Source organism: Amphibalanus amphitrite, unplaced genomic scaffold (genome assembly GCF_019059575.1).
Source record: "Amphibalanus amphitrite isolate SeventyFive unplaced genomic scaffold, NRLGWU_Aamphi_draft 000279F_arrow, whole genome shotgun sequence".
In the NCBI taxonomy this organism is placed as follows: Eukaryota; Metazoa; Arthropoda; class Thecostraca; order Balanomorpha; family Balanidae; genus Amphibalanus; species Amphibalanus amphitrite.
Window position 1 is genome coordinate 524 of NW_024881774.1, and position 17,243 is coordinate 17,766.

The following is a 17,243-nucleotide window of genomic DNA, read 5'->3' on the forward strand; positions in this document are numbered from 1 at the left end:
TGCAGTCTGGGAAAATGTGCTCTGTCCCAAAAACTCTGGCGCTAATTCCAGGAAGTCCAAACGTCCACACTGGACAGGAAGGAAAAGGCCAGGGCGCCAATCATCCGATGCGTGGTTTCCAGATCACTCCCGCTGCGTCAGCCGTGGTCTGATGGGGCTCGGGTGATGTGAGCTCACCGTCATTTTGTGTAATGTTAACTATGGCACCTGGTCATAAACGCACGATGATGCTACCAGAGTTGTGTGTCATAGACCGTATAGTTACGTTTGTGTCTCCATTGATAGACGCCCTAGTGAGCTTACACATGCTGCTGAGGCTGTGCTGTGACCCGTGCATATTCGGTTGGTTGTATTGGACAAGAGATCTGAGTGGCTTACTCGATCGTCGCTGTACTTTGGTTATTTGGTCCATTGTTTAATATCCTTATTAGCAAATCAGATTGATATGCAATATCTGCAATATGATATGCAAGACAGGTTTATGATATGCTACGTATTCATTACACTAAACGATTTAATCCTTGCTTTTTTCGCTGTCGATGCATTAGCGAACAGGCATAGTAAACGGCATGGAAATATCCCGCCTGGGAGCGGGCTAAATGAGATTCAGCTGACGTGACGGTAGAGAGAGTTTCCGCGTAATCACCGCCGACTTCAGTGTAATAGCCGCGGGCCTCTGTAGATAAGCCCACGCTCCCGTCAAGGAGGGACTGAATGCGGTCAAAGTTCATGTTGCAAATGCTTACGGTGTACATATTTATCGGATCGGATAATATTTGTTCAGAACTACAAAGAATCAGGCTTCATTATTTGCGTAAATAAAAAATGTATTGTGGTGGACTTAAAATATTATGGTTGCTGCCAGGCCATAGTCTCTAAAATGCCGTAACGACTTCGGGTTTGGTGACGTCAATGTGTGAATAGCGCACGTTTTTTTAGGAACCTTCTTGATTAAATGTCATAATCAAAAGCAGAGTCCCGTCAAAAATCAAATGTATCCCTACCTACTTTTTGCTTTTCAATTTGAAAACTAAACACGTAGCAAGCACCTCCAGCCGTTTCCGACGCTTTACATGATTGAGTCGGTGCTGGGTAAAGGCCTGGCTACACTATGCGTTTTCTGCGTGCGTTTTTTGCGAGTTTGCGTGATTTGCAGAATATCGTTCTAGAAAGAAACGAAATTACGTTTTTGTGATATGTTTTTCATATAAACTTTTAATTAACATAAACGTTTTATTATTTTTTATATCAATATTAAAGAAGTTTATTTAATAATAACCCTTTTTCTAGAACGATATTACGCAAAACCCGCAAACACGCAAAAAACGCACGCAGAAAACGCATAGTGTAGCCAGGCCTTAAGGCTTGTATCCCCAGCAGCAGCAGCAGCAGCAGCAGTAGCAGCAGCGGTGGTGGAAAGTGACCAAACAAACTGCAAGATTATGGTAATGGCCGTGCAAAGCATCGGGTTGCAGACATTAGGCAGAATAGCCCAATGCACATGTTTTACAAGCTTTCAAGCAATATTTCCACAAAGTGATTGATAGTAACATCAGACACCTCCACGCCGACATCCCCATTGATGGCTCTAAACGTCAATCATCATCGGAAGCCATTCATTTGTAGACGATGACTGACGTGCGGCGCGCTTAGTAACGGCGGTAAAACGTTTATATGATGGACAGTATAACGTCATTGAAGTTTTAAACACAATGCAACATGGTTACCATATGGTGACTGAAGGCATCATATTAGAAACATTATCATATTAGTTCCTATTAGAAAGATGGAAAGAACTGTTCTTCGAACATAGATATTTCTGTTCAACTACTAGTGATAGCCTTAAAAAGTGCTTTTTTCTTGTTAAAAAATTGGTCAATCTTCATTTACATGCATCAAAACGTACCATGTTGTGATATACATGGACAAATAATCATGGTAGCAAACGGTAATTATGAGTATTATACCCATTATCATTTTGGGCACTATTTTTTAGTAAAGAGGTGCTCCGTAATGGTATAGTGAAATTCTTCGGCTCTAGTATGAGAACGGCTTAAGTAGAGGAAGTGGCACTCTAGCATAACCAAAAACAAAATTTTATTTTTAAGGATACAAATGCTGCAATAAAAATATTCAAGACGTGATAGTGAAATGTGATTGTCATTTCTGCCGGTCTTCCATAACTGTGTGATAGTGGTCGTCTCTGTCGGTCTCTGTGTGATAGTTGTCGTCTCTGTCGGTCTCTGTGTGATAGTGGTCATCTCTGTCGGTCTCACATGTATGTGTGATAGTGGTCTTTTACTGTAGACGGACAACTAACGGTGCCCTCTGTCCAGTAACGAACTTGATAGGAAGATAAAACTGAGTCGGTGATAGCGGTACATCTCATCGTACACGATCTGCATTGCGGCAACTCTTACCGGCTTAAAAAGATGTCCGGAAGTAATACGATCTCACGTGTTCAGCTTCAGTTTGCTTGTGGTGTTTGGAATTGCGTCCAGATGAAATGCGGTTATGTTGTTCAGCATCATGCGATGACGGACGCATGGAATGAAAAATTATCTAGAATGCAACCATTTAGCAGCTCATCATAGTAAACGGAAACAATTACTAAAATAGCATCAACATTCAAATGGAATGTAACTTAAAAATGAACGATTATGTAACTGTTATGACAGTTATATTATATAATTGTCATGCTAATGACATCACACAAACATCTAAGTACTTAACCCGCGACCTGGTGGGGGGGGGGGCTATTTTTTGCCCCCCCCCTCAAGACTTTTCGATATATCTCCAGAACCGCTGCGCCGATCGTCACCAAACTTTCAGTACCCTCCCGGACATCAATTTTACACATTGTGACCAAAAATTTTTCCAAAGGCTATGATAGGTTGGCCGGAAATGACGTCAGAGTGACGTCATGTTCTGCCGTTTTCGACCCAAAAAAGGGTTTCGCGGGAACAGCTGTCAGGCCTATAGCTTTGCAAATACAGAAAAATGATAAAGACATAAAAGCTGTAGAATAGACAGGGCTACAAAACTGCTATCTCGGATTTTTGAAATTTTTGGATTTTGACCCCCAAAAATCAAAAAATATTTTTTTTTTGATATGATAATCGAAAAATCCAAAAAGCTTTTTGAATTTCGCAAAAACCGGAATATATGTGATAGTCCATACCGCCTTCCATCCACATACCAAATTTGAGATTGATACCTCTTTTTTTAGCGAAGTTATAGCGAAAAAACTGTTCAAAATTGATGACGTCAAATTTTCGAACTCAATTTTTAGCAATTCTAGACCCCGTAGCGCAAAACAAAGACCACCATTAGACTCCCCGTGACGAGCTGCATCGAATCAATACCCATTTTATGCAAAACTATCAACTTTAAAATTTGACCTTTTTTGGCCTGACCTTGACCTGACCTTGACCTGCACTTCACCAGAAAGTGACCTAAGCCGTACCTGATAGTCTTATAACCAACACCATTGAGTTGGAAATGAAAAATTGGCCATAAAACATGCATCACACAACCTGAGTAAAGTTGGGCTCATGTGACCTGACCTGTGACCCTTGGTGACCTGACCTGTGACCTGAACTGGTATTGTCAGTGACCTCTAATAGCAACATATCTACTAGGCAACTGACGCCCTATCGCTGATTCTCGACAAAATGCGTTTTCCTCGGTGTTATAGCGCATTCCCTATAGAAGACCCGTGAACGGTGAAACATTTCATCTTTGACCTGACCTGTGACGTCATCGGTGACCCTGAGGTCAATGAAATTTGGTTTATCCCGACAAATTTGACAGGCCTTTCGAACGCCGTTTGAATTTTGCGGATCCGTCCAGTAGTTTCGGAGATACGAGGGGGGGCAAAAAATAGCCCCCCCCCCCACCAGGTCGCGTTATAAACAGACCCCACCAGGGCGCGGGTTAAAGCTCAGCAACGCAACCGTTTGACCATGCGCCTAAGAAGTTATAAGTTGATGCAAGAACAAGGACGATTTTACCTGTTAATTATTACAAGCTAGGATTTTGTAATAGCAAAACGTATTGCCACAACATACTACGCGCCCTTTTTTGCATGAAAGCCCATCTTCGGATGTCATGAGCATCCAGCCTAAAGCCACTGCAAGCCTGGCGCCATGTTCCGGTTAGAGTGTTATGAATAAGGTTGCTCTCAGTCGGCTCGGCGGCCTGTCGACCTGCCGGGTCGGCGGGTGGCCCGCCGGAGCCGGCCTGTGCTCTGGGCTGAGGGCGAGGGGGAGGGGGGATGTCGCCTCAGCCGCCGCGCCGCCACCGCCGCCGCTATAAAAGCGTCGCCAGTCGGCGCGGCCGGTCTCAGAGACGGGCAGGCACCTCTCCGGGAGCGGGCACGGCAGCGGGGCGCCACGGGACTCGGGCCACGCCGTCAGTCGCACGAGCAGCATATCAGAGACCACCGAGACCAACAGGACCAGCGGCGGCGCATTATAGACACGGAGCGGTGAACACAACGCAACAAAGGTAGGCGAATCAATCGGATGGAGTGCATATAACTTGTAATTACGGGTCAAATTTGCTACGAATTAGTCATGTTCAATTGGTCATTCATGTGGTTTACAGTATTCAGTAGCATATGTTGTAGTCCAGTGGTCATGCGCTAACTTATCTCTTATCATAATCCAAGACCCCATGAAAGAGTGCTAACTGAACGACATTTTTAATGATGAAGCTTGCTGCAATGCGTCTGAACTTTGAAATGCCTGGCATGCCGATCTTATATCAATGTGCCTACCGATTTTTGATTTATTCTTCACGCTGAATCGCTCATGCTGAAACGCATTTTAAGAAATGGTGAAAATTAGCCATATATCTAGTTAATTAACGAAAATCTTGGCATTAATATTGTGGTTAAATGTGTACTTTACGCAAGGTAAATGTATATTTAGACGGAAACGTTTGTAGCGATGCGTTACAAATGCCTTAAGTCGTACTTGGTAACGTACTGATAAGGGATAAAAATATGGTAGGGTTCCTAGCCTATATTTACTTTGGCAGCCGTGATTGATACTTGCATGCTTTACACTATCACGTTGACGAGCAGCGAAGAAGCGATGATTAAATCGATTGATTTGCCAGCTTAATTAGCAAATAACACATTTTATGTCATAATGGGGGAAAGGTCGGGGGTGAGTCATTGGATCTTCCCTTAGCACCAACATGCGTTTTCCGACTCCTTAGTGTCGTGTTGAGTGACGTGCCTCAGGAAAAGGTCATGCGCCACCAGACGCCGATCGTAATCCGAACGTTAGGGAAGTCGCACAGGTCTGAAAACCCGACAGACTACTGCAGCTCGCATTACCGGGAAAACAGGTGTGAAAACCTGCGAAGCCTGATCACTACCTGTGTGACTAATGATTAAGCGATGAATTATCAGATTGATATAAAAATTGAGTAAATGTAACGGCTCTGTCAAATTGAACGTAATTTTCATAAGGGCGTAATTGCATTACGCACCTATAAGCGATGCGCATGAAGTAATTAAATTTACCTAGCCTTCTTGCAAGAGATACGCTTGTCTAGAGCAAAGTTCATGAAACGTCCGAATGGTTCACCCGATGTTATGTTAGGATATAAAATAAGATAAGGTTGTTTTGCGTAAATATTCTACTTAATTCTTCGTATTTCTACAACTTATTGCACGATGAATAGGATGACCGCGTGCTATGGATCTATGTGTATTGTGTGGCATACTATGTTCCCACATGTTAGTTATCAAATGACGACAGGTCAACTTATGCTTGCCTTTTGGCTTGGCACTATATATTCTGAAATACTTCATTTATGCTCATTTCTAGTCTATAAATAACATTTGTCTGATTTATGTTCAAAGCGGTTAAATAGTTATAACGGTAGGTACTAACGCTCCCCCGCCGCACCTTCTAAAGCCGCTAAGTACGGCTCTAAGACCGCAGAATGACACCTCCATGACAGCTCCCACGCTAATCCCGATCGGACGCTGTCCGTGACCCCACGACATCAGGCGTGACATCTTCAGCTTAGCCGCCGCGGCTTAGGCAGACCTGCATTGGGGCCACCGACAGAGCGTGCAGGTCAAAGAGCTACGGCTTACGACACCGCTAAGCCATGATTTCTTATCTCCGGGGTCATTCGCAGCAACCATGATCTAAAAAACAAACTCACTAAATCTTCACTAAAACAAAAACGCACTAAAATCTGCGCAATACAGCCAAGAACACTTGATTCTGTCGTAGGATCAGATTCTTTCGTTATTTCGGATTATTTCGGATTCTTTCGTTTTAGAAGCCTTTGGAAGAAGAAAAACAAACACTTTTACAAATGAATGGCGTGGAAATATCTGAAGACATATGTATTAATAGCTGTGGAAAGACTCATGCCCCGCAGAATAAAAGGAAACGGCGAGGCACTAAATTGGCCCGTCCGTGTCAATGGATTTGTACCGACTACTCACGAAATGGAAAGCTTAAACCGTTGCTCCATGGAACTACCCATCTTTTTCGTGTTCTCCCCGATTATCCTAAAACCTTTACGTGAAGGAAAGGATGTTCATTACCTGGTGGTCAGCTGCGCTAAAAACGCTCGGCGGTACCAGGAGGTATCGAGCGGTGCCGTCTCCATGAACAAGGGCCCGGGAAGGAAAGGCCGGCGGTGCGGCGGTGCGGCGCGGCGGTGTGGCGCTCCTTCCGATTGCCGGTGCCGGGGCCGACTCTCTCCCGGCGCCGCAGTGGCTGGCCGTGCAGACTGGCCTGAGCAGCCTGCGAGGCCCTAATGAGCCACCGGGTGACCGCTGCACGCCCGGTGACGTCACCGGTCACCGGCAGCGTCCCTGTTGCCATGGAGACGGTGGCGTCCGGACATGTCGCCGTGCCGACGGACCGGTCAGAGTCGCCGACTGCCCCGGCGGCTTATCGCAAACGGGGACCGGCCCGGCGCCATTCAAAGGCGACGAGCGCATGTGTTGCCAATGGCTGCATATTAGATCGGTATGCGCGACAATGTCGGCGCCCAGCAGCTCATGTTCGTCCGTCTGTCTAGAGCAGACCGCTTGACCCACCCCGACCCTAGCCCCCTCCCTGCGCTTAGATACAGACACTGCTGGCTCAACGGTGCTGTGCCTTTCATTCATGAGCGCACGTATACATCTGTTTAGATGTGTGCCTTGCGCGCTGATATTTGAGTGCGTCCGTTTGCCCGTGCGTCCAAGTTTTTTTTTGTTCAGTTATTGGCGTACGCACGAAAGGTTTGTTCGCACATTTATTATGGCAATAGCGCGTTAGTGATAACAGCTGGCGGGTATGACAGCGGGAGCGCAAGATTGACAGCAGGTCAGTGACAGCGTCTGTGACAGCAGACTATGACAGCCACGCCGGGCAGATCGGCCCGTTTGGCAGTGACATGCGCGCCGGCTGAGTGGCCCGACAAACTGGGCGGTTGCCGGCGTCTCCATATTGAAGGTGACCACCGACCCAGACGGGTCGCGGCGGCCGGCGCATACGCTTATCGGTCAGCGACTGCAGCGGCCGCATTAGCAAGCTGCTCTCGACTGGAGATTAATAGCGCGACTTCTTTGGGAGAGACTGCTTTCACGAAGCGAGCTCGCTCCCGATGAACCAGAGGGCGCAGACGGGAAGTCAGACGGGTCCGCCGCGCCCATGGTAACAACAACGAGAGGCAGAAGGGCCTCAGCACGGGGACATTGGGATGATCCAGCGCTGGTGACTGTGACATAAGGAATAGAGATGACCCAGCACTGGTGACTACGTACCGAGCTGCACCTGTGATGGTCCAGCATTGACAGGAAGGCCCAAAGGGGGCAGACTCAGCTGCACCTGTGACGGTCCCGACTCTGAGAGTCATACTCAGCTGCACCTGTGGCCTGGTAGCAGAGAGACGTAGTGTTGGCAGACCAGCTGTTTAGCACTGCATCCGGCGCTCGCGGGAGGCGTGAGGAGCTCTCCATTTCCATAGCCCGCGGCGACCACAGCGAATCGCGCGGTTAGCGCTGCGAATTGTGCAGTTAGCGTGCCTCTCGGAACGGCACGCGGTTCACGCGGGGTCCGGGAAGTGCGCCCCGTCCATTCACTAGGGAACCACTACCGTCTACCGCAGCTCCGAGCGTAGAGGTACTGTCCTGACGCTCCCCCTTTTATGACCTGGAACGCCCCACACGCCTGAAAACGAATTCATGGGATAATATTATCGCCATGAGTTAATTATTTCGTGGTGTTTCTTTGTGAGGAACGCATTTATGGGCAATTATATCCGACTTTTATAACGTTCATAGTAACTCTCAATACTTTGGGGATCAATTGGCCGCACATCATGCTGCTTCCATGAAGTTCGAAAATATTTCGGCCATAGCTTGAATGGTCACATTCAAATGCTTATTACTAAAGATAAATATGTACCAATACTTTTCTTAGATGTGGGCACATAGGATTACGTGAGTTATTGAAACCACAAATTGTGCTCACCTGAATCAAGCTGATTCGTTTAAAGTTGTTCCGTTCATATACAAGACAATATTAAGTGATTTTCATTGCTTAAAATGTCATGCCATTTAAAAAATCGTCATCATTAGGCCCGGTTCGTCCGGTCTATAAGCCTGTTAAAATGTCGCCAGTGCCAGTTGAAGTTTGATCCCATTTGATATACGGATTGGTGCCACGGCACATTCCTGTGGTAAAGGGCGCATTATGACTGAGGAAAGATGACTTTCATGGCAAGCATTAAGGTCAAAGGCAAGGACAATGACTTACCCTGGCACGAAAGCAACAATACGCCGCAGCACTAATGATAACACACTGGGTGATGGCATCTGGTGCAATGTTTTAACCAGCAAGGAGGGGCACGTGTCTCGTGTTTAGGGAGCCAGTTTCAGCACGCGAGATATGTGGAAAACGGAAACCCCATACATTTGTGTGACAGTTATTGCAATAGGAAGGCCGCAATTGATCTATTTCAGCTGTCGCTGCCCGCTGGTATCAGGCGACTGAATACTGTTTTGTGCGCTATTGTAGGGGCGTGTGATGACTAACGGTTGTTCTGTTTTGTTTCAGATGCTGATGACCTGTCTGCTGGTGGCGGCCGGCCTGGCGGCGACCGTCGAGGCGCAGTTCCAGTACTGCCGATTCACACCCAAACACACTCTATGCCAGCACCGGGTGAGCTGACGTGACGTCCCTCCTCTCCCCTCCCCCCGCTCGGCTCCCGTTGACGCGACGTGGCCACCGCCAAAACACCCCTCCCCTCCCCACCGCCTGCCACTGATGTGACGTGATCTTCGTCCGAACACCCGCGTGGCCGGCATCCGAACACACCCGACCCGTCAGCTCCCGGCAGCGTGAGGCGGCCGCCACCGTGCTCTTCACACTCCCATCGCCATCAACCAGCTGACGTAACGTCCGTCTGCGCTAAGGTACACTCTCTGCCGGCGACGGATGACGTGATGCAGTCGTGATCAGCAGCGTAAGAGCCATCGTCATGGCTCAGCGGTATAGGTCCGGGGCGGGGAGAGGAGAGAGGGGTCGCCGGACTTCGGCCTGTTCCCAAGCCAGATGGGCCCCTCTGAACCATCGGTGTCCAGGACAATAGCGGGCTGAGCAGCACGACGCACTCTCGGTGGTTGAGATATCCGCGGAATATCCGTGATTGAGTAGCTGATATGCGGGATCCTACTTCCTTGGAAACAGCGGGGCTCAGTGGAGCTCGGCGCCCATTTCCATTCGTCGAGCACGATGTGGGCGGCGACGGGCAGTCCGCGCGCGTCCGGCGCGGCGGGGGCGGCGCCGGTGACCACGCCGGTCGCGGTGGTCCACCGACAGCCGCCGCCACAGACGGACCGCTCCGCCGGCCGCTCATCTGAAAGGCAAATGTGCGCCGGCCAGTACGTGTTAATTCGGGGCGCGGCGGCTGCGGCGGTGGTGCGCGCGCGCAGCCCGCGGGCCGGTTCTCGCCGGCAGTGCGCGATGGATCACAGTCGGAAGCGGCGGAGGCGCGCCGGCAGTGACGTCGGCCGGCGGGAGCGGCACCTGGACATCCTCCCCCCGTCGCCCCCGCTGCGCCGCCGTCTGGCCATCTCACGCTGCGACAACACCACTTTCTCCGATCTTATCCACCGGTCGGGCTCTGTGGTCTGCGCCGCCATAATACGCTAATTTATCGGCCATATATGACCTGGTTCTCGTCGAATGCATGCTAAATGGATTACCTGCGCCATGCACGAGTCGGCTTAGACGCAGTTCACGAGCGAAACGCACGCAGAGGACCGGCGCTCGATGGCGGGGCGGGATGGGACGACCTCACATCTGTGCATGATCGCTGCACGGTGGCGCCCACTTGACGTCAGGAACCTGCATCGCCAAAACGACTGAACCTTGTTTTCAGGTTTGTTGACAAGTAGCAACATACGCCAAGATGCAGGCACATCAGCGATGCATCAATCCAGCATTCATTGACGCGACCGGTCCGGGGCTGGACGCGAACAGGTGCCATCAGTCAGTCTATACATGAGCGCTTTATCGGCCGGCCGGGCCCGGTTTCCGTTTGACCGCGGCTGCCGGCGGTGTGGCCGCCCTTATCTGCAGCGTCTCCGCGGGACGGGCCGCGCCGGCAGCACCTGCGCTCAGCGCCGCACCTGTCTCCGACGGTCGCACCGTCCGCACCTGGACCGTGATGAATGCTGCTCTTCGGCGAGCTCGCTGACCCGCGTCCCAGATCGGTGACATGTCGGCTGGCGGCGGCGTCTTCCGGCGGCCGGTCGGCCCGAGTTCACCTTCACAACCAGCTCACCAAACGGCCCACCGCCGCAGCTCCATCCATCGACGGCTCAACTTTCGCACGCTGGCGGTCTGACGGTCATATGTGACTGATGATTTCTACTTGTCCATTCCCGAAAAAAAACTCCCAGACAGTTTCCCGCGACGGCCGGCAAACGATAACAACAAATCTCTCCGAGCATCACCGTTATGGCTCTAGCGGACGGAGATTGGCTCATGAATAACCCATCGGGCGTCGTTGCAGCCCGCCCGCTGAGCCCGCCGGTCTGCCGAGGGCCGGGCGGCGGGCAGACGATCCTCGGCCCGACCGGACCGGACCGGCGCGTGCCGTCAGCGGACTGATGGCCCATCTCGGTCGGTTGGTGGTCCGTCTGTCTGAAGGACGACGGACGGTGGCCGGACCACCCCGCCGGATACCGGGGTCTGTCCGACCGGCGCGGGCGGAAGCCGCTCCCGCTGAAGCTGCTAACCGGGCGCGGCCGGACGGTCAGCCGGGATGGGCGCCGGCGCCGGTCGTTTTTTTGTGGACCCTCCCCGGGATGGGTGTGTGTAGCTGGGCGGAAGCGGCGGAACTGGGCAGTGCCAAGGCTGTCCTCTCCTCTCCCCGTCGAAGGACCGTGGTGCCTCCGACCCAGACCGGCTGCCCTTCCGGAAACACCCCATCCATCCACCGTAGTCCACTCTACACACCCAGACGGAGAGTGGACCGTTCAGATACCATCGGCGGCCTTCTTCCTGCTTCGGAGCGGGCCGTGGGACCTCGGTCTCCAGCCACCTGTTCCCCGTTTTATTGCGCTTGGTAATGAGATTAACAAAACGTCACCAGACTTGTCAATTAAAGTACTTATTGGTACAAACGAATTCAATCTAATCGGCTTTGATGCCGCGGTCGACAGACCATGAGTCATGCGACCCGTTTTCCGTTTTCTGCTTCAGTGCTACTTCTTTTATTACCTACATATTGTTATTGTTGATGCTACTGCTGCTGCTGTTGTCGTTGCTGTTACATGATAACCACTAATATGGACAAAACGTCCACACTTTCTCGCGGAAATTACGCCCCAGTGTGCCATTCTGTGGTGGGACGGCCGCTTTCCTGCGGCGGGCTGCCACCCGAACCGACACACGCAATGGCAATACATATAACATCACTGTCATGCATGTTTCATGGTGTGCTCCGAGCGGCCGGGCAGGATTTCCCGCGACGAGCCGCCTGTTATTGAAGGGAAAACAGCCGGGGCGGTCACGACAAACGGTGGTGCCGGTGACACCACCCACCACCGCCCGGCCCGGGTGGGCGTCAGCGCCCTGGGTCAGTGGCTCCATTGTGGGCGTCCACGCCCCCATTCAGAGGTGACCCAGTCCGTCTGTGGCCGATATCATCCTGTCTGCTCTGCGCCCTGTGGCTTATGTTTTTGTCTGTCGGCAGTGTGCACTGTGCAATATGTGGCTGATATTGTCTCTAGATGCCTCCCCTCCCCGGCAGCCGACTGACCTGCGTCCCTCTCCTTCCCCTCAGGGACCCGGTCCGCGCTGTGACCAGATGCAGGCGCGGGGTGTCACCGCCCGAGAGGCCAAATACATCGTGGCCGAGCACAACGAGCTGCGTGACAAGGTGGCCAGCGGGCGCGAGACGCGTGGCAGCATCTACAGCCAGCCACAGGCGGCCAACATGAGGCAGCTGGTGAGAGTGCGCAGTGGGGTGGCGGACCGGCGGGCACTGCAGTGCGTGGGCGCTATCACACTTGTAAACAGACGATGTAGAAGCGCACATAGTGGGGGTGGGAGTGCGCAGTGGTGACGGCAGAAGGGTGGGGAATGCAATGCGTAGTGGGCGCTAACACGTGTAAACAAAGGATGTCACTTATATAAGCGCACATAGTATAGGTAGAGTCAACAAATGACGTCAAAGAAGTGACGTATTGAATGTATTAGATATGTGGCAGCGCAATAAGATCAGTTCTGAGAGACTGCAATGCGCACAGTGGAAAATAACACAAGGCAGGGAGACTGTAACGCCTTCAGTGAGCGGTATCGATAATTCCAGAACCTAGAAGAGACTGTGAAGCAAAGCAATGACATCGGTAGATCAGGGAGACTGAAACGCCTTCAGTAGGCGGAAGCAGCAGCAAGCTTGGAGACTGCAGTGCACTCACTAGACAATAGCACCAACAACCACGGAGACTACAACAGGCTCACTAGGCTGTACCACCACCGTTCCGTGCTTCTGTCCTCAGGATACTGAAATCCTTCTCCTCCACGCCGCAACCCCCCTCCGGGCTGGACAGGCAACTTTATCTCATGCGGGCTGCTCCCTTGGAGCGGCACCGCTGCTCCCGAGGGAGCGCACCCCGTAGCCGGGTGCAGTGAGTGCCTTGGGGCTGGGTGGCCTGTCCTCTGGACGGGCTCAGCCCCGGCGACTCACTAGGGTGCCTGCCCAGACCAATGTCTCCCCCTATATCCTATCATCCTCCCGGCTCTGAAATGGTCTTAATGGACCGAAAGGGCCTAACCCAACAAAACAAACAAAAAAAGCTGTACCACCAGAAAGCACGGAGACTACAACAGCCCCACTAGACTGTAACACCAAAAAGTATTGAGACTGCAGCGCGTTCAGTAGGCGGTAGCACCAATAGAACCGGGGACTGCAGTAGCCTCAGTGGATTGTAACACCAGCTAGGACGGAGATTGCAACGCACTTAGTAGGCGATAACACCAACAACCACGGAGACTGCAGAGCACTCACTAAGCAGTAACACCAAATAGCGTGGAGACTGCAACGCGCTCAGTAGGCGGGAGCACCAACAACCACGGAGACTGCAATCACTCATTAGGCAGTAACACCAAGAGCCAGAGGAGAGCGTAGTTTCTCTAAGGCTGTCTAACAGACCTCTCATTGTGTTTGAACGGGACTATGAACAGGTGGTCTGGGTTGTTGACCCGTGTCGACAATGCCACTGACGTGTGTGTCCTCCCTCCCCTCAGGAGTGGGACGAGGAGTTGGCGAAGGTGGCGCAGCGGCACGCCGAGCAGTGCGTCTTCAAGCACGACTGCCGCGACTGCAAGCGAGTCGGTGAGTGTGGCACATCCGCCCTAACCGCGCCGCCACGCGGATGTGGCCGGTCGGTCGGCTCATTCAGAGCCGGTGGATCCGTCTGGGACGCCGGCCGGCCGGTCGGGATCATCAGGGATTCCGTCGGCGGCACGCGGGCTATGTTTGGCCCTGGCCGCGGCCGGCAGACGGTATGTGCGGCCGCGCGCGCTCCGATGCCGGGCGATAGGCGGCTGCACGGCCCTGGACGGACGCGCTCCATTTGTAGAGGACTGCCCCGCGGGGTGGACGGGCCGCCGCCGCTCCTCTGGGGCGCTCTCTCTGCTAAGCTGCTCGCCACAGGGCAGCTGATCGGACCACTCTGATACCAGGGAGCGCCGGCTTTGTTTTGAGAATTTACAGACGTTAAAAAATGTCCAGCCCAAGCTCCCATAAAGATAAGCACGGCAAATATTCCATAATACATTCGCCCAGACTAAGGAACGTCGCCAGTACGAGATCGCAGCTGTGTACGATGCGGTAGCTTGTTGTCAGGGCCAGGATTAACAGTCATTTCCGCATGGTTCACAGCGCGGTTCAAGGTGGGCCAGAACCTCTACAGTTCGTCGAGCACGCGTCTGGACAACTTTTCCGAGTGGCGGCGCGCCATCTACGCCTGGTACGATGAGGTGGCCCTCTTCAATCCGGAGCACATCGAACCCTTCGTGTGAGTCGACAGCCAGCGTCCCGTCGTCATACCAGCGCACATAGCATCACGTATCAACCGCGGAACATAATCCTGATGATACGCACTTTAGACAGACATTGATGAGAGGAATGTGAGACAAGTTTCTTCTTCCTTATACGTAGCCGACACCAGGTTTAAATAATATTATTTGTGATCAGTTATGCATTCAAGGCTGTGTACCTACTGCCTAGCTCGCTCGCTCTCAGGTTACGTTTGTACCTATGTACTACCCAGTCCTTTTACTGACGTAAGGTGTTTCTGTCTGTTTAGGTTCTCCTCTCCACTGGGCCACTACACGCAGCTGGCGTGGGCCACGTCCAGTCGCATCGGCTGCGGCTACGCCCTGTACAAGGAGGGACCCTGGTGGACCAAGCTGTACGTGTGCAACTACGGTTCGGCGGGCAACTTCCAGCGGGGCCAGATGTACGAGCGGGGCACGCCGTGCAGCCAGTGCCCCAGCGGCACCTCCTGCTCCAGACAGTACCCGGCTCTCTGCAGTGAGTAACTGACTAGTTGGTAGTGGGTGGATGTACGATGAAATGGTCATTAGTTACTTATGGTTCCTTTGTTTTCCATGTTTAGGTACACGTAAGTTCCTCTCTAAGAACGTTTGTTGTTCAATTTGTAAATGAAGTACAAGCATACCAAAAGTACGAGCGGTCGTAAGGCATTATGCAAATGCCAGCTTCAGGTCTTCGGTCCATTAGTTGCGAACGAACTGTAGTTGCCATTGGCAAGTCACCTGATGCGAGCGTTCTTTACTGCCGTACCGTCCATCACCGTAAGGTCGTCGCTCCATTCTGACCCTCTCCCTCCGCTCGGCAGGTGACGGCAGCGGCGGGTCGCCGATCGTCTCCACCAAGCAGCCGGCGCTCCCGGCCACACCGGCCGTCGACCTGTCTTCTCTGCCCAACGCCGACGGTCGCAGCCTCTTCAGCTGCGACCTGGACCACGAGGGGTGCCGGGTCAAATTCATCGGCACCACCTGGAAGGTCATCAACACAGACTCGGCACAAGGTGCGTGCAGTTCGCGAGGCAGGGTGAAGATAGTAAGGGCTTGCTCGATGATTTAATCTTCAAATTGAAACGTTTGTTTCATCATCCTTGGTCTGAGTCTGCTGTGTAGCTACGCTCACCGCTGCCGCTGACCGGTCCCTCCGCGTCGTCTCCCTCAGGTCGGATCCTGGGCACGGCCGTCACCTCCGGTCGCACCACCGAGCTGACGTTCCAGAGCCTCGTGCTGCCGCCGCGCGAGGGCTCGCTCTGCCTGCACTACTCGTTCCTCAAGTACGAGCTGCGCGGCAGCGCTGCCGTCGAGCTGGTGTTCACACTGGAGCCGATGGTGAAGTCCGGCCACCGGCCCATCGAGCACGTGGAGCGGTCGCACGCGCGCGGCGCCATGACGCGGCGCTCCGTGCAGCTGGACCACGTCACCGAGCCGTTCCGGCTGCGGGTGTCGGCCTCGGTGCCGGCCTGGGCGTTCGGCCAGGCCACAGTCGTGGCCGTGGACGATGTGCGCCTGGTGGCCGGTCCGTGCTGATCGCCGCACCGCCGCGCCGCTCATCGACAAAAGACACACCGTCCCCGGGCCGCCGCCGCGACCGGCCACCTCAGGAAACCGCGCCTTGTTGGGTTTGATGTTGACGCGCCTTGTTATGCTGCCGAGTGGTTTTACGCGTAATTACGGCGATGTGTACAGAGCTGCTCGTATTTGTCATTTACGAGCAGCTCTGTACACATCGTTTACCCCTCTCATGTAATGTCATTTACCCCTCTCATGTTGGTCGTTGTACATATTTTTACCATGTCCATTAAAATGTACATAGGCAGGGTATAAAAGGACCCGAAATACGGATTAAGGGGTACATAAGGTTTTTCTGCATCAAGGGCAGCGAATTTCTTCCAAGCAACACAACACATTGTGTGTTATCTGCTCAGCTTGGCAAGAGATACGCTGTCCCAAATATGTAAATAACTGCAGATCTCAGGTCCAAGGCGCTGGCGCTGGCCCTAATATCGAACTGTGTGCCGAAATCAGCTCCGGCCGCATCTTGCTGGCTTTGCGAGCGGTCTCTTCTGCTTTGCAAGAGCAGGTTTATGAGCCAGAGACCGAATGCGAGGTCAACTCGATGCCGTGCCTCCTGGTACACACGCGTTCCCGATCCCTGATTTTCGGGGCCATTCTGCGTTTTTGTTGGATGCTGCACCTACCGACAATTCGTCGCTTCCCTGAGCCCATTATCAACTGTATTGTTGGCCCCGTGCATATGTATTCACTATTTAACCGGTTTGCTGTTCGGTGTGAGGATGCGCGGGTGTTCAGTTTTTGATGAACCACCCCGGCCGTCTGGTGCCGCCGTGTACGGAGCCCTGCCCAGGTGTCCCTGTCCCGAGACTCGGTCCCTGTTTCCGTCCTGTCTCCACTGTGTTTTGGAGTGGGAGAGCCCAGCCGAGAGTGTCGGCCGCTCAGTGCAGGCGCAGGCCGCCTGCCGCGTCTCTGGGGCAGGACCCCGTGCGACGCCATATTATTGCAATACAATCGTATCGATATACGCAGTGTCTGAATCGACCAGTGTCGGCGGCAAGGGAGACAGATTGACGCGTCAAGGATCGCTGACACAAGTGCAGAAGCCAGAAGGACACAAACTGATACTGATCG

The 17,243-nt window shown here is 52.6% G+C and overlaps 1 protein-coding gene across 1 annotated transcript; it reads left to right on the plus strand.

Annotated features, from left to right (window-relative positions):
• Positions 1-4,346: 4,346 nt before the first annotated feature.
• Positions 4,347-17,136, plus strand: LOC122387250 (venom allergen 3 homolog). The gene is made up of 8 exons (XM_043377306.1): positions 4,347-4,509; positions 9,087-9,191; positions 12,325-12,489; positions 13,791-13,878; positions 14,428-14,563; positions 14,855-15,081; positions 15,410-15,601; positions 15,760-17,136. Exons 2-8 carry the CDS (start codon positions 9,087-9,089, stop codon positions 16,122-16,124), a joined length of 1,278 nt encoding a protein of 425 aa, XP_043233241.1. The 5' UTR covers positions 4,347-4,509; the 3' UTR covers positions 16,125-17,136.
• The last annotated feature ends 107 nt before the right edge of the window (positions 17,137-17,243 follow it).

Coding starts and splice junctions, on each gene's coding strand:
- LOC122387250 (XM_043377306.1), top strand. CDS start 9,087: ATGCTGATGACCTGTCTGCTGGTGGCGGCCGGCCTGGCGGCGACCGTC. Junction 14,564..14,854: donor GAGCACATCGAACCCTTCGT/GTGAGTCGACAG, acceptor CTGTCTGTTTAG/GTTCTCCTCTCCACTGGGCC. Junction 15,602..15,759: donor CAACACAGACTCGGCACAAG/GTGCGTGCAGTT, acceptor CGTCTCCCTCAG/GTCGGATCCTGGGCACGGCC.